We start from the raw sequence: 20,340 nt of genomic DNA on the forward strand, positions 1-20,340 counted from the left end.
CAGATAACAATCGTAAAAGACAGCTGTAGGGACCTAGCTTGTAAGGCTTTGCAGATACTATTTGACAGCTCAGTAATAATTTTTTGGGGGAATAAGGTCTGCAGCTCTTTACTTCATAGCAACATTGGGTGCTGTGGCTTCTTCAGCTTTGTTTTTCCAAGCCTGTAGGCTGCTGCTGAGTTTGTTGTTAATCTACGCTTGTGTTACTTCCCCTTTTCATCACTATATACATCATTGCTCACATTCCTCGTCAGTCTCGAAGCGCTGCAGTTCCTGTACATTACTGGTTCACCGGGGTTGTTGAATTCACTTGCTTTGGCCCTACAGGGAAGGGTCACAGGCTTGGAATGGACAAGCCCGTGGGACCTGCAACTGGGAAAAAGTTCTTCAGGTTTTTCTACCTGCTTTCTAAGTTTGTCCTTCATTATGTCACAGACGGACAGAGGCGATGCCGTAGGGTAGATGCCATTATTATAGCCGTACTGATATTCAGGGGAAATAGCTAAGGAAAAGAGCAACTGCAACAAGCTACCTGCCCAGGGGCCTGACGGCTTCCCCGCGACTGCAGGAGGTAATGCTGAGATGCTTGTTCCCTGTTGTCAGGGTGGCTCGGATGTGGCTGTGGGGCCTTGCTGCTTGCCCTAAGGGGGCAGGAGACGGAGATCGAGAGGTACGTTTCTTTTTGGGGACGGGAAACAGAAAGGCGGCTTTACTGTCTTGAAACAGGAACGTGTGTGAGAGTGTTGTGAGGTATTTTATTCCCTTTTGTTGTAAGCAAAGCTCTTAGCCGTTTCACGCATCGCCCGTAGGAAAGCCGTTAACAAAGTGAAGAGCTAGACACAGAAAAAGTGGGGGTAGAGTTGTCCCAGCTTCACTTCCCATATCTAGAGCTATTCAGGCCCCTCTGCCTACCACTGTGTCTCCTCAAAGGTCCTCAATGGCGATGGATGCGTTTCCAGCATGCTGAACTTCTGTTAACAGAAGTTTTACATCACCCTCGTGGTGAAGTATTTCTTCATACGTAAGGAAAAGCATCTAAGCATAGCAGACAGCGCTGCCAACCTTAGAGTGGGCCAACAGCTCATCCAAAATACGGTGTTAGCTAACGTTACAGCCAGGTCTACGAAGTGGGTACTTCCATTGCCGGTTGTATCTGTGGCTGCCTGTATACTGAGCACTGGGGAAGAGAGGGAGAGACTGGACTTCCAACAACAAACTGAAAGTCACGCTAGGATGTGTAGCAGGCAGGATGGAAAACTTGGGGCGTCAGTAGCACCCCCAGCTCACAGCAATTTAGTCCCTGCTGGTTACCGAAACACTCTACAAATGAATCCATCACAAATAGCTGTGGTTCTCGTAGCGTACAGGTTTTCTTTCAAGTTTGTAAAACAAACAGCAGAATGTCACCACAGCCTTTAATTTCTTCTTGTACATACCATTCACAGTACATTAACAGCCCAAATAATATTGCACTGGATTATTTAAAAAATTTTTCATCTTGCAAGTAGTACTCACTTTTCAAAGCCAACAGATGAACAATTTGGTCAACTTGCACCAGGAAGATGGTTAGATAAGAATCCTATACTTTATTTATACCACATGGATTTGTAACCCCAAAGGGAAATGAGAACGAGCCATAGACTGTTTCCTTGTTAAAGATAGAAAATTAGTAATTCCTTGCTGATTAAATGTAGAAAGACTGGGGAAAAAAAATGAAATCTGAAAGTTATCATCTCATTCCTGTTAGACTGCTTGCTGTATATATAATTATATTCTATACTGTGAAAGTCCATCTACATTTAAAAATCCAGCAGTCTAGATTAACATGGTAAAAAAAAATAATATATTTTTATGAAAAGAGAAGAAATAGTGTTTGCCTCAGAGGAGAAAGTTTCCAGATCGTGAAGTTGCCTTTTTTTTTTTTAGGTGCAATCTTTGAGGCAATAAAATGTCTTTTGGCTTTTGGCACTCTAATAAGGACAATATTTTAATACTGGCACAAGCTAAAAACAGCACAGAATGACAAAATACAAGACATGAAACGAACCGCAGCCACTGGGATGGTGGTAAGCTAGTTTGAACATACGGAACTTAAACCGCTTTGCTGAGGAATTATGAAAGTTTCTGCAAAACCATACTTATTTTTTCCTTTTCTTTTACCAAATAGTAAGTTTTACTAAACTTGGAGGGAGAAAAGAGTTTCAAATGTCCCCTAGAAAATCAGCAGCTGCCGGCCAATCAACACGGCGGCTTGTTCAGCCATCAATAGACGTGAGGCTCTTTATGACTCAGAGCTCGAGTGCGCAAGGCGGAGCTGGTGGCACTTCGGATCACCTCCATCCATCTGTGAGGAGGCACGAGGAGAGACACAAACAAAAGGATGGTCAATTCCTACGGAAAGATTTCTTGAAAGATACCGTCTGCGCTATTAGTTGTACACAATTTTATTTTCATGCCTACAGGAGCACCTCGCTTGCTACTTACTCCCAAGTCTATCTGAACTCAAGAGGCTCTGGATCCAAGTGACAGCCAAACACATAAATGAAAGGAGGTTTAGAGAGGATAAACAGAGGGGATGGGATCCCAAATCCTTGAACTTAGTATTGCTTTTATTTGTTCTGCAGAACATAATTTTTTTCTGGATGGTCCAAGTGATGAGCAGTTGAGACCAACTCAATGGTTGGTGAGTGAGAAATGTAATTTAGCTGCAGTTCTTTTTCCTAGAACTGAGAAAGGGCTTTTGTGTTTTTTTCCTATTCTACTCATTTATTTAATCATCTCTTTCCCACAGTTTGCCTTATTTATTGTTTTAGACTGACATGGCTAAAACTTAACAATAGCTTTCTTCAATTAAGAGGGGACATTAAGTTTTTTGACACATTAATGCTTCATATAAAAGAATTAGCTTAGGTCCTAGTATGAACAACCAGAAACCACAATTTAGGAAGAGTAGTGCCTGTTTCCTGGCTCTCCATGTATCTGAAATTCAGGGGCAGGTGTAAAAATTACATGAAGTGGCAGAAATACATAGTAAGAACAGCTGCCACTGTGAAAAATTAGGCTTTCATTTCAGGTGTGGATTTTCCATCGAGTTGTACTAGAGGGAGTGAAGTTATTCTGAAGAGCTACTGAAAAGTCCTGTCATCTGTTTACACGCTGCGTGCAGTCAGAAATAGAGCTCCCCGTGCAGCCTGCCTGATCAATTTGGACTGGATACCTCCTGCACATAACGCAGGACTTGCAGTGATTACTGTTACACCTCCCGTGTTATCAAAACCAGCCACTTGGTTCTAGCATTATCAAGTTTAAAATATCTTTTAAAATGTTAAAGGCTTCTTTCTCTAGTTGTGCTGAACTACTTGACTGTATTAACTGAATCAATTCACTAAACTTCGCATCCGCCATCCTTGTTTGGAAAAAATTTTTACGAAATTCCCTCTCACAGAAGACCAACTTAACTTACCTTTCAAATGTGTATTCGCTTTCAGCCCTGAAGTAGTACACGTGGGATTTGAAATGTAGCTTGAACACATAATCTTTGTGAATGTTTTCAGATTCAGAAGGAATGGTAAGTGAATATCCCAATAAAGGAAGGCTGGCTAAAGGATGATTGTCCTGAAAAGAAATGATGGAAAATGCTGTGAGATCAAATGCCTTTTAAGTAAAGACAGCACATAAGTAAAATGGAAGATAGAGACACACTCATTTGAAGGTCATCATCGAGTTTCCACATGCGCACGGAAAGCTTTAGACAACGGCAAGGGACTCAAGTGTCTGTTAGTTTCAGCTTGCCCATCTTTATGGATCCTTCTCGTCAAGGACCTGCTGCAGGCTGATCCTACCATAAGCAAGCTGTCTGCCATCTTGGACTTTCACTACTTTCACGCTGACGAGCATAAAGCGCCATCGCTTGGCATCGGCAGAGCACCACGCCCGTTCACCCCAGGCCTGCAGACACCTACTCCTTTAGAAAGGTACCTGTCACCCTGCAGCATTCATTGCCCAAGTCCTTTCACTTCATGGCACGGCATGTAAGGACAAATCATTTCTTTATCCTGCAGAATATCCTACAATTCATTCTCTTCTTTTTATTTTTTTTTAGTGCAGAAACTCTATCGTTAAGGATTTCTATAGCAAAGAAAGGACGACGTAGCAATTGGAATTATTTTGTGCTTATGCCCTGCTTGAACATAAAGATTCAAAAGTCTGACAGATTCTAGACAGGAAAACCCTACTTCTGCAGCGGGGTGGTTGCTCAGACAGATTAATCATTGGCCACTGCTCTCTCTTGTTTGACTTAACTTACTTACTTAAGCGTTAGTGATGGTAAATAAAGTTTCTAAGTCAGCATTAAGTTTTAAATTGTAATAATCTCAGGATTTGTACAAGAGGAAACTTGTTAAAACTCGCACCACGATTTCTAAGCAGAAGTAAATATCTGTTGCACTTTTAGGGACAGTACGTATTGTGACTGTTGAAAGTTTCAGGAAACAAGCACGTGTTCTTCAACTGACAGGCGAGCGGATGCGAACGGGCTCCGCTCCGTGTTCCAGCAGCGGCGCAGGCCACGTAGCCGCGGCCAGTGCACCTCCTTCTCTCACCCACAGCGTCCGTGACTGACGTCTGCTTTTCCCTCTGCTACTGCTTTGAAAAAACCAAAAGGTCTTCTCCAGCCCCACACACTTGTGCAGTCTGTTACCTGATGCGATTTATAGAAGAACATGCAGAAGTTGGTGAACACCACCCAAAGCTTCTGCCACCCGTTGCTGTTTTTGAATTTTCTTAGGAGATTTCCAGACAGCTGGTTCTGAAACAGATCAAAAGTAGCCCAATAAAACAGCGAAAGGTACCTGCAGTTTAATTATCCTAAGAAAAATTATCTGCTTTTATCTTGTTGTACGTGACCTTGCTGTATGTGAGTATGTTTTTGCTGAATGGATGTATTTTTCTTCTGCTTTCTACTAGTCTTTCTACTACTAAGTCGTCCTTAACGTAACCCATCTTTTTGTCTGTAGCTGGGTACTTCCAAAAACTTCAAGCTAAAACACTTACTGTTTTGGGTTTTTTTATTCAGTTGAAGTGGCTTTCAGTAATATATTACTAAACAACAGTCTTGTTATCCTAGTCTGCCTTTGTTCTTTTCAAATGATACTTAAATAGAATAATGGAAACAGAAAGTCTGACATGAATTCATGATGTAAAGGAAAATTATGACGTAGTTTAGAATTGCAGATAGAGATTGAGCTCTCAGTACCCAGTGAATTCACATGGTAACTTTTCAAAGATTTCAAAAGCAAGGGCTGTTAACCTTACTGGCTGGATTTTGGATGTTTTAACAAAAAGGAGGAGGAAGCTGTAACCAAGTACAAGTATTTAATGTCTGGCTGAAGAAACTACATCTTCACTATTGAAAAGCAAAGTCCACCATCGTTGTGCCTTGCAAATGAAGGGCAGTTCTCAGTGAATTATTAATTACTTCCCATTCCTTGTTGCCTGTAAGGGCTTCTCACCTGAATCAAAATAGCTGTTTACATCATTCTCATTATATAATGCAGAAACTACTCAATCTGTAAAGCTTAATAGTCAAAGTCTGGTGGTCCTGATGTATCTACTAGAAATGTAATATTCTTGAAAATGTTCTGTTTTCACCGGTCTTGGTTATACATTAAAGCCTTTGCTTTACATCATCCCATTCTCTGATATCTGGACTGCTGCCTCCTTGCCCTAAGTTACAGGTGTACTCCTTAATTTTCTGTTACCTCATTACTCTGGAGGATATCATAAAAGGACAGGCTTTGCATTCGGTACCAGCAGACATATGAAATGGAAACGGGCCGCTGATCACTGATCAGTCCAGCAGGTAGGGAAGTACAGTCACTGACAGAGAGAGGATCTTCTACCACGAGAGAGACAGAAAGGAGGGAGAGACACAAAGAAAATAAACGATAATGCTGAAGTGAGGGCCGCCAACAGAATGATGTGAGCATGAGCATAACCTGCCACGCATGGAACAGCAGTGGAGCTGAAGATGTTTTCACAGAACAACGTATGTCTCCAGGGTGTGTTTGGTCTTCGCTGCTTTGTTTGCATTCATTTGAGGCACGGGGAGGAACAAAAATAAGGAACAATGAGCACTGATCTCAGACAAAAAGTTTTGCCCAACTACATTTTTTAATTGTTAGAGTTAGTCACTGGTTTAAATTTTATTTATAAGAAGTCCTCTGCTTTAGGGAAAAATATGAGACCTTGTTCCGTGCCGAACTATTCCTCCCTTGCAGGACATAAGGGTATAAAGAGCAGAAAACCCACCTGCATGGGATCGAAATGGGGCTCTACAGTCAGCGTTTTCTAGCATGGAATAATTTTCTTTGCCATATTTCAGCAACCAGCGTGCCTTCTGTTTAAAAACAGAGGCGGTTACACAAACTATGAATACGGTCTGTCCTTGCACCTCTACGCTCTGCATCAGCGCGTCTCCTCTAGAGCAACGGTAGCCTGCTGTCTGAGGGCTGCCGCGTGAGTGCAAGTCGACCCAGTTTTCAGATTCCTTTTACCATTTTCATTGAGCATAAATCTCCATTTGATGAGGACAGTGATAAAGTACTCGGAGCTCCCTGGAGCCTCTCTTGGGTAAGCAGGCTTACCAACTCATCCTAAAACCTACACTGAACTAGGACTCTTTCATTTTAATCTTTGAAAAGTCAACGTCTGCATCTGGTCTGTCGAGTACAGAATTAACGAATGTGTATCAAATTGGCTTAGCTGTGATCTGGGGGGGAAAAAGGATTTTTATTTTGAGGTGGAAAACGCAAATAAAGAAAAAGCAGATGAGACTGAGCAATGACACAAGGTTCCAGAAAAGATGGCTAGGTAAAGAAAGTACGTTAGTAATACACGTAATTAAAACTCTGGCTGCAGCAGCTAAAGACAATATCCTTTCAGCTCGAGCAATGACTTAATGCCTCTGTAACTGAAAGCATTAAGACAGTTTGACCCGCTTTAAATTTTAGAGGGCATCAGCATTTTTTTGGGCAGTTACTTCTATGAAAATTACTGCTCTAACTGATTTTACAAAGATGCACTAAGGGAGCGGATACGTGTTTCTTGAATGATGGTTCATGCCATCATTTGAGGATATGGGAGTCAGTTTAATAGGTGTGCCTGAAACTTCCCCAGAAGGAGGCAACGGAACAGTGCACTTGTTAAGGAGGAGCAAAAAGGAAATTGTCATTCAAGAGCGAGTCTGGAGCTGCAGTTCAGATCGTTCTGAGGTAGATACCTCCACAGCAATACTAAAGTCGATCATTGAAACACTGGTATTTCTGTGCCAGCAGACGTGCACCGTAGTGTTGCCACGGTGTGGTGACTGACGTTCGAGTGAGGTGCGGGATGCACTGAGGTCGTCCTCAGATTCCTGGTCTACAGTAGTTTCATCAGGAGACTCTATGAAATGCAGGGAAAAAGCATCTTTCTTCCTCTATGCAATAACATATATAATTGGAAAAATTAAACAAGTCAATTCTGTCCACAATGTTGTGAACTAATTTTAAAACACACCTTTAGAAATAATTTTGTGCAGATGTTAGATTTTTTTCTTTAAAAAATGTGTTTCTGCAAGTGTTAGAATCAAAGACTAACTACCGTGCTTTGTTGGTGCTTTTAGTACCTTCCAAGGACAGGTACTGCCCAAACCTTGTTAAAAAGTTCCTGGAATCATTATGTTTTAAGTCACTTCTCTATTCAGTGAAACTTTCTGGTAACATCAACAAGAATATTAAAATGGCACATATATAAATATACAAGGGTGTGCATATATATCCACACATACATATTAAAAAAAACCAACTTAAAATCTATCAGTTTGATCTGTGGCCAGCATTTTTCACCACTTTGCTTAGCAGCAATCACCAGTCATACTGGCCCGAGTGAATAAAACCTGCTCTCTAGCATTTACTTACTATTGTCAGGTGGGCTGCTAGCCAGTAACTCTGGGGCAGGGCCACTGCTTTTCTCTGCCAGGTCTATTGCCATCTGAATGTCCTCAGTCCATTTGTCCATTTCAGCACGGGTACTAACAATGAAAATTCAGGGTTTATTCACTTTCATACAGGCTGAAAGCAAACTCTTAGAAATACTCACAAGTATTACTTTTAGTTTAAAGACATAAATTCAGACACAAGATGCTAGGGTTTTTTCCTAATAACTTAGTTTTGGTTCTGACTTGCATGATTGCCACTCTATTTTTTACCATTTACCTTATTGAGCAAATCCAAACAAAATGATGCCTCCCTGCTTTTCCATCTGTCCCACTGTGAAAGCTGCAGAGAAATACAGTTTACACGTGTGCATGTTGTCTCCACTGAATTACCTTGCAGCAATAACGATGGACTGGTGTTGACCTCGTAGCGTTAGACAATGAGGAACTCCCCATTCCTCTTCACTTTCTTCTATCTGAGAGATAAAAGCCCAAATGCAGTCAGATTGCAGGAAGTACATATTTCTTAAGGTGAAACAGTGAACTGAACAAGCTCTTACCATTGGGGAAAAGAAAAGTAAGAGAAATGTTCACAAACAACATTGCAAGCTTGAAAAAACATTGAGAAAAAAAATGGTGGCTTGCAAGTTGGAAAAATATGAAGTTCTGCAATAGCCTTTTAAACCAAAAGCATGGTTTTTTCTGCTTTACATCATTAAAAAAAAGGAAAATAATGGTATTTTTATCAGAAGACTGATTTGTCATACCAAAGCCCTTCTTAAAGGCTGGGAGTGCTCTGGACACCGCAGCATAACACAGTTCTGTTATGAACAAGTTCATGCCAAACGGACATCAATAATTAAGTAGATTCCTAGAAACACTAGATAAAACTTGAAGCCTCGCAGGTGAAATTCAGTTACTGTGGTAGTGATTACTTAACTCAATCCTCAGGAAACCAGTACGGGATAGATACAAACACATGAGAAGTTCCAATGCAAATAATGGTGGGAATGAAAGTGTTTTGAAACTAGCAAAAATATTTTTGAAATCATGTAAGAAAAAGAGGTAACTATGTGCTATTGACTCGAATTGGGTGTTTTCCAGAAGAATTGCAACAAGCTCTACAAATGACACGTTGCTGCCAGTTTCCCACTTCTTTGGCTTTAAGATACAGCGCTGAAAACATTAGGAATGTTTTTTTATAGAAATGATATGGTCACTACCGATTACTTGCCTTGCACAGTGTGTCTATAAGCAATTGGTGATGAATTACTTGTAAGAATCATGGTTAAAGTCATAGTTTAGAAAAACGAAGAACCCATCTCATGAGAAGGTTGCATTATGAGGAAGCTTCCCCCAAAATATCACTTCTCTCCCCCTTTTGCTATATAATCACCTTTGCGTAGAAGGCTGCGTGAACACATGACAAAGCCAACACAGCCTCGTCGGGCACTGCAGAATGTAACCACAACTTCTCTGAATCAGAGAAGAGCCTTCTGCTGCCGCTTTCTGTCCAGCAGAAATTAGTCAAGCAATTAAGATGGGACCACAAATGGCCATTTAAGCATGAGTCCCTTCAGTTCTTGCAATACTTACTGTCATGCCATACAGCGGAAGATGCCCGTGGACTTTAAACTGATTTGATACCGTCAGGCCTCTACTTGTGTACAACAAAATATCGTTAAACTAAAAAGCAAGAATAAGCATTATTAGAATGATGTTGGCATGTACATATGTAGGAAAAAAAAAATATCAGAATGCTAAATACAGGAAGGTTAGCCAGTGCTGGCTGACTATTTATATGGCAGTCCCCATGCATGAATCCAAAATATTGGCTTCCACAATATTCCAGTACCTAGTATTAGCACCTGTTATTTTCCCTGCCCTCCTTCCCAGCTAGTCTCAGGCACGTTCCCACAATTTTCCATTGGATATCTTCTGATGCCTTCTAATATTCCCTTTGTGATCTCTGGGTCAGAACTAACAAGCCACAACAGCATTGAAAACAAGTAGCGCGTTTCACGCTCCGCTGCACTTGGAAGCTATGGAAGGTAAGTGTGTTTTACCAGTATTTTCTTCTGATTTGTGTGGAGAGATGAGCAAGCATGCCCCGGAGAGGCGTGCCCAACTCAACTCTTACGAAGTAAGTGGCTGTCTATTACTCCACATATTCAGAAGGAAGCTGTGAGACGTGGTCTAAGGTAAGTGGCTTTAGGTTAGAAACCTCAAGGTGAAGAGACCAAATATCTCAATTTGTGGAGCTTCTTGCATGTAACAGCAGTTGCCAAAAGCATGTCAAATAATCACCTGCATTTTGTTGCCATAATACAAATGGCGTATTTTCACTGTGCCACCTGGGTCAAAGGATGTTTTTCTCAAACCAGACAGTTGCATCAAGAAAAATCATACTCTGTGGTGTGAAACAGAGCTCTTCCAAAGACATCTACAACCCAACAGCAATAATTCATGAAGCTATGTGGACTGGCCGCTAGAGGGGGATTTAATTTTGCCAAATATTCCACATTTATTCAGAGTCCCAGAATACTGACATGGGATTTTAACTCCAAAATGATTATGGTCCTCGAGACAGACCAAAGACTTCTTTGACAGTGCGAGCAAGCAATAAAAACTAAGACCGACTTAAGAATCTAGGCTCAATTTTTTAAAAGTTTTATACAAGTATAATACTGATGCATCAGCTCGTAACAAGAATGTGATACGCAAGAAAATATGTGCCATATCCTTTAAGCTTCCTCTTTAATGCCTTTATAAAGGCAGAGGATAATCCTACTCAGGTAGATTTAGTGGTTATATCTTTGGGCTCATTTGAAAGATTAATTTTCAAACATCTCATAAAACACTCAACGAGCTTTTCTACACACCCACTGTCTTCATGTTTTGCATACAAGAAGCCAAGAAAATATTTTCCTGCCATGCTGCACTGATTCTTTAATGTTTTGCCCTGTGACACTGGACTATAAAATCTGTTGGGCACCCCAGTGCCTCAGCACCAAGGGCTGAGCAGCAGCAGGATGAGGGGCCTGGGAGCAATTCAGCTGGCCAGGAAGAGTAGAGAGGAGGAACCATCGGGTCGGCTCTTGTGGATCGGAGACCGAGTGAGATCACCGTAACCTGAAAATGCTGTGAGTGATGGTGGGAGGAGATAATCTTTGCTAGTGCAAGAGCTTCAAAAGTATCTGAAGGTAAAGGCAGATCCATCAGCACACTGGGCACTCATAGGCTGAAGCTGGATGGTTTGTGGAGAAACTTAGTTCTGTAATGTGTCCCGAGAGCATTATGTGGATTATCATTCATATCAACCAGGAGTTACTCTATCTTCTTTTCTGGACGTGATCGCTAACCCTGGTGCCACTTCTCATTTTATTATGACTCTGCTTTTATTTAGGACAATGTGCCAGGAGGTATTACTTCATCATGATATTCACAGTGTCATATGAAAGTAAATAGTTCTATCTTTCTAAGAAGCAGTTACAAACAGAACATTGGATTTGGACAGAAGCATTAATATCTTAACAACCAGCTACATAGGTGACATATTATGTTAAATAAGGCTGTTTAAAAATACTTTAATTGACAATTCGAGTCTAACAGTTTGCCTAACAGTTGCCAATATATATAAAGAAAAAATCTCTTCTTGCTTACCAGGAAAAACATCCGTTGCTGTAAACCTTTTCCAGACAGCTTACTTAGACTGCCCAGTCTAATGAACTCCTGTGGGAAATAAATACAAAACAAATTTGTATCTTCTGCAAAAATGACGAGGATATTTTATTATGCAAACATAAATATGACTACTTGACTATCAGTCACCATGACTTTTTATTTTCTCTAATAAATATGTTAAAAGTCTTATTTACAGGATAATTTATTTCAATTCCTAACTGTCTTTAGGATAAACTCCTTCATAGTCTTTCATTAATTTTTAAGAAAATTCAACTGGGCAAAACTTTCTTTACCTAACATTGATTCCTTCAGACAGCTCCCTCTTTCATCAGTTTTGAATGAGTATTTTTCACGTGACAGGTGATGTAAAAACTAACGGTAAGTTGGCCTGTATGTTACTGGTTAGCCATTGGTCAGCTTCTGTTGTGCATATGGCATACGCAGCTCTTCACTGACATGAAGTCAACACAAGCTACCACAAGTCAACATCACCATCAGCAGCAGAAGCAGAAGGAAATTTGTCTGGCAGTGTGAGTTACAATAGTTCCATCCATGTTGTATAATACAGTACGTTACATTAATTCAGATCAAACCATTTAAGAATGTTCAGGGATGGAATTACAGGCCAAGTAGCACGTCTGAAACTTTCAAAATGGTGGATTTCCTACGCTTACTGTGAACTGTACTCACCCTTCCACTTATCTGAAACCCATGAAAATATCATTTTTCAGTCACTCCCTCCAGCTTCTGCCAAGAGGTTTATATTTATTTATTACAGTCTTTCAAAGGTCATTCTACTCATAATTGTGCATGTAAAAGGCACATAAAGCAGCAGAATCACCTGCAGCTTAGCAATAAACTGGCTGTCGAAGATTAATCTGTTCAGAGAGGCACTCCAGTCACCTTAGGGTTGCTGTGATACGTCCAGTCCCCTACCTGCATTGCGTAAGGGCTAAGGAGCAGAAAAAGGCTAGAGGTGGTTATCCCTATATCACAGTAAGCTCATGTTACCAGAGAGGCCACCAGAAGCTGTTGTCGACCACCACAAAATATTGATCATAATTACTATTTATACGGTACCACCTAATGGTCACTAGCACGGTGACCATTGCAATCGCAATGGTGGCTTAGCACCACCACGGCAAAGAGCTGCAGGTCACTGCAGTCTGCAAACACAACCAACCACAGGATGTTTTAATGTCCAGTATAGGAATCAGCTCGGTGGCAGCAGAGACCCCAGTCTGGGGCAATGTGAAGAGCATGGTTACCTACAAGGTGCCTTTGGGACAGCTGAATCACCAGCCTAACATGAGACTTCTCCTCTGAGTCATGTAGCTCAGCAACCTTTGGGTAGCCCAGCCACGGCTGAATGCGGCATTTGCCTCCCAGAAGAGGAGGAGAATGAGGAGCCAGAAGAGCGGCCAAAGGGCTGGAAAGCAGCGACACCTTGGGCACGTGCCAGAGCATGGTGGCCAATGCTTTTTGCCTTGGCAGGCGAACAACCTCTGCGCCTCCTCCGCCTTTTTCTTGAACTTCCTAGAAGCGGAAGACTGCTTTGTCTTTAAATAGGGTAGCAGAAACAACCGATGACAGCATTTAATTTCATGTGATAGACAGATGCACAGGCTGTGAAATGTCCTGCGGGGCTTGCCAAGGAAGCGAACAGCCTGTGGATCACTGGAAGGAGGCATGAGCCGTGGCGGCAGCTTGGGAGACAGGGAAGAGGCAAAGTGAGGGAGTGGGGAACAGTCACCAATTGAGAAATACCCATGCTCGGCGCCGTCTTCCAAGGGCACATCAGCTTCAAACCCCTTCTTCAAAACGTTTGAATCCTTAAATGAAGGATTCGTATGAAGGATCCCAGAGAGCTCAGCAAGCCGACTCTCTGCCATGACCCGGCTGTGGCAGCAGACACGGACACGGCACGGCAAGCAGACCCCAGGCTGTGGATCTCGCTGAGCGGTGGTCCGGCCAGCCTGCAGGAGTGCGCCAGGGCTGGATGGCCAGGCTTGCAGGGCAAGTTCAAGTGCTGCCTTATTTGCAGTTCAATGCAAAACTCATCTTTGTTTTCCAAGCTCTTTCCCAGAAATGCATAGGGGATGAGAACAGCCTAGCGATGCATTCTCCTCGGCATTTCAGTTGCCACAAGTACTTTTTTTGTGTATTACACATGAAAGTCAGGAGAGTGGGGAGAAAGTTACTTCAACAACAGACAACTCTCAAGTTTGCACGCACAGATACGTGCACAGAGAAAAGTAAAAAAGGCTACACATACTATACTGAAGCTCATTTATTCTGAAATAAGCCTCCATTTTTTGAAAAAGCATGACAAGAAACAAAGAGAGAGATGCTGGTATTTTTATAACACAATTAAAAGTGTTTACTTAAGGCAAAACTGTCTCAAAAATTATTGGCTAATGTTACACGTAGACTAAAGAGACTGTTCGGCCCCAGGGCCATAAGTTTCAAAGCTAGGCATCATGAAAGGGCTGAAGGTCCTCCAGCACCAACATCTTATTTGAATCTGCCATGCTCTAGCATCAAGGGTTGGGGAAAAAAAAAAAATTAAGGGCAGCAAGAAATGAGGAAATGTGCAACTGCTCAAGCCCTGAATGCTGCGATATATATTACATTTTTACACCTCCATTGTAATAATGTTTGGAATTGCCTACAACCGTCCAAATCTATACATAAGATAAACCTAATAAAATCAGTAAAAAGGTAATTAAGATGATTGCTTCTTCCCGCTTTAAAGGCTGCTGTTTTCTATGGTATTATTATGTTTACATTTGATAGTTTTTGGTGAGAGAAAAAGGTTCATGTGAGGAAAGGCAATTTCACAGCTGCTGCTAATAAACAGGTTTCTAAACCATACCTACTGCTTTAGAATTGTATCAGACCTTGATCACAATTCTGCTACTTACCCTTCCTGGGATCACCAGATTGTCTATGCCTATCAAGTCTTTCTTGAGTTCATGCAGCTTCTGGAAGTTCTCCATCTTTATCATATTGCCATGGAGCTGAGCCACCATTTCAGAAATCTCAGCCAGAGCAGCTAGATGGACAAAACCATAAAATACTTATTAAAAATTTTCAAGAATGTTCAAAAAGAAAGATGGCTTTTGTCTGCAGCACCCAGCTCATGAACATCACCCTTCTTGTGTCACCCTCCTTCTTCACAGGCTAAAGCTACTCAGGCAGACTAAAAACTGCACAAACTCTAAACATCGTCTTATGGAGTGGAGGGGAGAGGGTGGACTGTTGTAATGAAGGGACAGTCTGTTTCTTCAACCAAAAGTTTGCTCTGTTTTAGTCACAGGAACTTTGTAGGAATACTCGAGTTAATTCAGAGCACCAATGAATAGATTCTCCTAAAGGATTTAATTTCCTACCTCTCCAGTTAATCTAGGGATCTTCCCTATGCTTGAAAAAAATGCATTTTTTCCACAGTCTGCACCACACAGCGTCAAGTCGCTATTTGAAAACACCAGGAAATAGAAGCATCACTTATTGTATCATCTCAGATGGTAAACCCAGTAATCTTGAGGTTTGTCCTCAGTCCCCATAATGAGAACAACTAAAAGGGCTACACATTGCTGAGTTGCATCATAGCTCTACTTCATTCTCTCCAAAGACACTGCCAACAGTGAGTGACCTAATACCTGGGAGTGGTTTTCCTAAGGAAAACCTCCATTGTCGAAGGGGATTTTTGCTGTGTGAAGAAGGATCAGGTGGAATGTAAGAGGAAGCAGACACTACAAAGTCCCACTCTGCAGCAGCAGAAGCCAAATTAAGTGTAGGCTGCTGCCGATCTGCTTCCCATGTCTTGTCTTTTTGCTGTGCCAACAACGCAGTACGTCAACTCGGGGAACTAGGCTGCAAATCATTTCACCACCTCATATCCATTTCAAAAGTGGAACAGGAATCAAACCTTGACAGCTACTGCACTCTCTGGGGAGATGGGAATGGACACATCATCCTCATCATCTAGCCCTGGGTAAGAGAAATGAAGGCACTACTCGCTGCATTCCTTGAGATCATTCAGGTAGCAGCTGCATGTAGGCAAAAATCTGTGTCATGCAGCACTTCAGTGCCACAGACCTCTGTGGCATTTCCTATTGCTACAGGTCAAGTTACCTCTGCGTTTTGTGCGTTGCCTGCTGTGGCTTTCATGGCACAACATCTAAGGGAACTTAGCCAGCTAACTCAGCTAAGTCCTTACAGCTGGGAACAGTCATGCCAAGCCATCCTCCCTGCCCAAGTCCTTCTGTAGATCTGCACTGAGTGCTAACTGTATAGATAACATAGTTATCTTTAAATGTAGATAGCTTACAACAGGGGTGGGAACGGGGTAAGAAAGGAGGAAAACAAATCATCAAAAAGAAATAGTAAGCAGTGAGTTCAAACTACATGAGGAAAATTTCTTCACATTTAGAAAAAAAAAAACATGTTGGCAGCTTTGAGTTACTGAAATAAATAATGGAAATGGTAATAGAGCAAACGCTATGTCTGTAAAAAAGACAAATAACACTTAAAGACATAATAACAGCAGCCATACTGGGTCAGACCAAAGGTTCACCTGGCTCAATATTCTGTGTTCCTAGTGGATCTCCAGGGAAAGCTGGTAACAAGACAAACACATATGGTACGTTCCCAACCTCCCAACTGTTTTCAGTTCAAGTGACTTCCTGAACTGCTTGTCATTTCTGTGTGTTTAATAACCCCCAGCAGATTTCTCTTCCAAGTACTTGTCTAGACTGTGGCATAATGTGTATACAAGAGCAACCTTAATCCTACCATTTCTGGTCTTCTGAGTGCTACATTTTGCAACTCAATCCTCCTTCCGTGTAGGTTTAAAAAAAAAGATTTTTTTTTTTTTGTCCAGCCATGCACCTCTAATAGATTTGGATGTCATTCCCCAGCTCCAGGAATTGGTGTCTTTTCTCTTACTTACCTCTTGAATCCCTGAAGTCTGCATGGCTTGGTGGGTAGTGTTTGCAAAGCCTCTCCATTATCTGCTTGTAGTGCATAAGCCTGTGTAAAGGTCTGAGAAGGAAGGTATTGAGAGGCAAGTAGCAGACTTTCTGTAGCTCAAAATCCCTGCAGAAGGTCTCCAGCTTGCGTGAATTCTTGATCCCATTCTCCAATTCCATTAAAATCTCATCGTGCTTCCACAGGTGAATTGTCAGTTGCTTACATGCACAAAGAAAAGAGCATGTGGTAGAGCTATTAGCAATCCCCATGAGACATGACTCAGCCCAAACCTATTCCAATAAAAAACATCAAACTAGCACAGCAGTTGGGATTTTGCAAAAAAAATCACTAAGCAACACAATGGTTCTGATAGTCACTTGAAAAGGAGAAACAGCATGTCTCATTTGAAGTGCACCCTCCCGCCCCCGCTGCATTCCCTGTGAAACAAGAGTACATGAGTAAACAAAACTAAATCTCCTATCAGTGAGAAATCCAAAGGCAAGGAGATGACATGAACATAGCTCATGCAAGGGTAGGTGCAACAGAGAGAGCTAGACAATGCAAATGCACAACTAGGAAACAAAATGGGATTTTCTAGGAGGATGAAGGGATTTAGTTGCCCTAGTTTCCTTAGGTGCTTTTGGGGAACTGCGATGCGGACAACTGGACTTCTAGCTTCTGCTCCTCTATTATTAATGAGAAGTTGCATCTCCTGGGAAGCTGAACAAACACAAAAAATAAAGGAGTTGTCTGACAGAAATGGGTATGTTAGAATTATTCATCCTCGGATTACGTCCTCTTCTCCTTAGGGCAGTCTCTAAGACGATCCCACTGGCAGCGGGGGAGTTACACACCAGCAAGTGAATGAGGTTTATGTGCAATATGTAACTTCATTTAGGGTCCAGGATCCCAGGCATTTTGAACAATTAACACAGGGGCTTCATTTGTGTTTTGGAAAAGGTAAACTGGATCTTCAGGATGCGCAGAACTTCTCTGACCAGCCAAATGAAGTCTCCCAGTACATGGTAGAATATTAACCAGCAACAAAAAGAAACTGAACATGTATGCTGAATGGACTTCAGAGGACAGTTTGGTTTAATCTAAAGCTTGTGCTTTTTGACGCATTTCTCATTTTCCAACCAACTTCTTCCTCTCTCCTGTGATTTGTGACATTCTTACCAGAAACGTATCTTCCCTACAGCCAGGCTGCTTCCTCCATACACTGCATATTCATTTTACAAGCCTGTAACTGAAGCAAAGACAGAGCAGACCCTCTGGACTACTACAGAGGCTGCCCATTAATTACCTGCTCTTAATCTCTTTCTTATGATAATTAAACAAGGAGTGTCAGTTTTCAGGTCTTTTACCAGTTCTCATGATAAATACACAGAGTTTTAACTAACTTTGTTGTTTTCAGTGCAGTTCTTTAAGTCAAACTGGGATTCGTCTCTTTCCTCCAAATATCTGTGCTTATCAGCAGTGGCGGTTCTCAAAGCAAGAACAAAATCTAACGGGAAAGAGAGGACGGCGAAGGTGAAAGCACACTGGCGGGTCTAAGTCACAGTGAGGACTGTACACTGCCTTTAAACTAGTGCCACAGAAGGACGTGCAGACAGTGAAGGACAGACAATTTAATGCTGCAAGGTACCGAGAGCAGAAGCGGAGTCTGTCAGAAGCTGAGATTGCAAAAACTGTTTGTGAAAAGGTGCGTACTTCTTGAGAGCAGGGATGGAGGTAGAAAAGTCCTCCCTGAGTTTTTTCCACTGCCTCTGAATTGTGTCTCGAGGGGGAAAAGCAGTTCCTGCTAAGTACACTGCAGAAAGGGTAAGGTTGCCTTCGTGGTGACAAAGCTGTCTTTCCTGGGGACTGTAAATCAAGATTTCTGCATTCTCTTTTTCTGATTTGCTCTATAATCACTTGCACATCACTTAACCTCTCTTCAGTACTCTCTGTCCTTCTGAAAGATAAGCCTAGTACTAACTAATGTCTCCGGAGAGCTGTAAAGACTAAACTGCCCTTTCCTCCAGGCTGGCAAGGACTCAAGGCTGCTGCATGCACTAACCACAGAATGCCGAAGTGGCAATCACCCAGGAAAGGTTTATGATAGTTTTGAAAGCACTTTAAGATCCATGTCCTGAAGGTGCAGTAGCCAGATTTTGCCGCACACAGACTTGGTGTCCTGGTTTTGCCTGGGATAGAGTTAATTTTCTTCCTGATAGCTGGTACAGTGCTGTGGTTTGGCTTTGGGATGAAAATAACGTTGATAATGTGCTGATGTTTTGGGTTGTTGCTAAGCAGGCAGGGACTGTCTGGCGTTGGTGCCGGCCTGCCAGTGAGGAGGCTGGGGGTGCGCGGGGAGCTGGGAGGGGACACAGCCGGGACAGCTGACCCAGGCTGGCCACAGGGATATTCCATACCATACGGTGTCGTGCTCCGTATATAAACGGGGGAATTGGCTGAGGAGGGGCCACGGCTTGGGTACTAACTGGGCATTGGTCAGCATAATTGTGCTGTGCATCATTTGTTCTGTATATTCTTTTAGCATTATTATTATTATCATTATTATTATTCATTTTTTTCTGCAGTCCTATTAAACTGTCTTTATCTCAATCCACACGTTCTACCTTTTTTCCCCCCAGATTCCCTCCCCCATCCCGCTCGGGGAGCGTGTGTGCGAGCGAACGGCTGGGTGGTTGTTTCAGCCACCCGCCGGGCTAAACCACGACACCTGGATACACAGACATGTTAACAGGGCGAGCTGTGTGTTAGCCACCCGTGCTGGGTTTTCACAGGCTCCTGTGCCTGCCTTCCACGCTGTTCAGCAACACAGTAGCATCAAAAATGCTACTCCGGCCAGGCTAAGAACGGACGCAAAGTCTGCTGAACGTTACACCTAGATTTACGGTTCATACATGTATTTTTGCTTTTAGCTTTAAAAGGGATCAAAGGCAATTATTTGCATTTATTCAAAAACCTTTCATCTAACTTGGCACCATAGTGCACAAATATAAGTTTCCCAAATCAAATCAATATTCAGGTTATGGTCACTACTCCTACGATACCTTAACATTCATATTCGGATGCACAAGTAGGCACGCTGGGCGTCTGAACAGTCTCTTCAGCCACACAAATTCCAATGGTTTGCTTTCTTAGTTGAAAGAAAAAAGAACTGGAAATGAAATGTCTCTGAACTTTTGTGTTTGTTGTTCCTGTGTTTGGAGAGTGGACTGAGGAAAGGGGCTGGACAATTTAAAATCAGCTTGCAATTTTGAAATCACAGAGCTCACCAAACACTTGACAGCTCATCAAAGGAAACTTTCATAGCATAAGCCTTGATTACAATTGGCAAAAACCAGCACAAGAGGCAGCATCATATGAAAACGAAAAGCACGCTAATGTTAATCCGTGTCAAAGCTTAACAGTTATAGAATCATTCCTACCTTCATACTCTGAATGTTCTTCAGCATAACATCTCCGATTCTTTGGTAATCTCCTTTAATGTGAGCATTAGAGCGGCCTTCCCTGTTAGCAACAGAAACAGCACACACTTCAGTCATGCAATAAAATCACATAATCACTTCTAAGCACAGAAAGGAACTCAATAGCTCATTTCTTTTAAATTCCTGACCCCCATGCTCCTTCACTCGGGAGCGTGTGAGGAATCTTCCTGACGGACATGTAATTCCCAGGTATGGTACACCCCTCAC

At 42.1% G+C, this 20,340-nt stretch overlaps 1 protein-coding gene across 5 annotated transcripts in view; it reads right to left on the minus strand.

Annotated features, from left to right (window-relative positions):
* Positions 1 to 2,262: 2,262 nt before the first annotated feature.
* Positions 2,263 to 20,340, minus strand: part of FARP1 (FERM, ARH/RhoGEF and pleckstrin domain protein 1) — a gene marked incomplete at both ends in the record, with an annotated part of 174,550 nt that continues 156,472 nt past the window's right edge. For all 5 annotated transcript variants that reach the window (XM_082009256.1, XM_082009255.1, XM_082009254.1 and 2 more), the window contains 11 exons: positions 2,263 to 2,344; positions 3,464 to 3,615; positions 4,700 to 4,807; positions 7,280 to 7,443; positions 7,959 to 8,071; positions 8,369 to 8,451; positions 9,572 to 9,661; positions 11,639 to 11,707; positions 14,584 to 14,714; positions 16,614 to 16,851; positions 20,074 to 20,155. In XM_082009256.1, coding sequence (XP_081865382.1) covers positions 2,263 to 2,344; positions 3,464 to 3,615; positions 4,700 to 4,807; positions 7,280 to 7,443; positions 7,959 to 8,071; positions 8,369 to 8,451; positions 9,572 to 9,661; positions 11,639 to 11,707; positions 14,584 to 14,714; positions 16,614 to 16,851; positions 20,074 to 20,155 — 1,312 coding nt within the window. The remainder of the gene's footprint in view (positions 2,345 to 3,463; positions 3,616 to 4,699; positions 4,808 to 7,279; positions 7,444 to 7,958; positions 8,072 to 8,368; positions 8,452 to 9,571; positions 9,662 to 11,638; positions 11,708 to 14,583; positions 14,715 to 16,613; positions 16,852 to 20,073; positions 20,156 to 20,340) is intronic.

The sequence above is a fragment of the Phaethon aethereus genome (genome assembly GCF_964289735.1).
Source record: "Phaethon aethereus genome assembly, chromosome: 1".
Lineage (NCBI taxonomy): Eukaryota > Metazoa > Chordata > Aves > Phaethontiformes > Phaethontidae > Phaethon > Phaethon aethereus.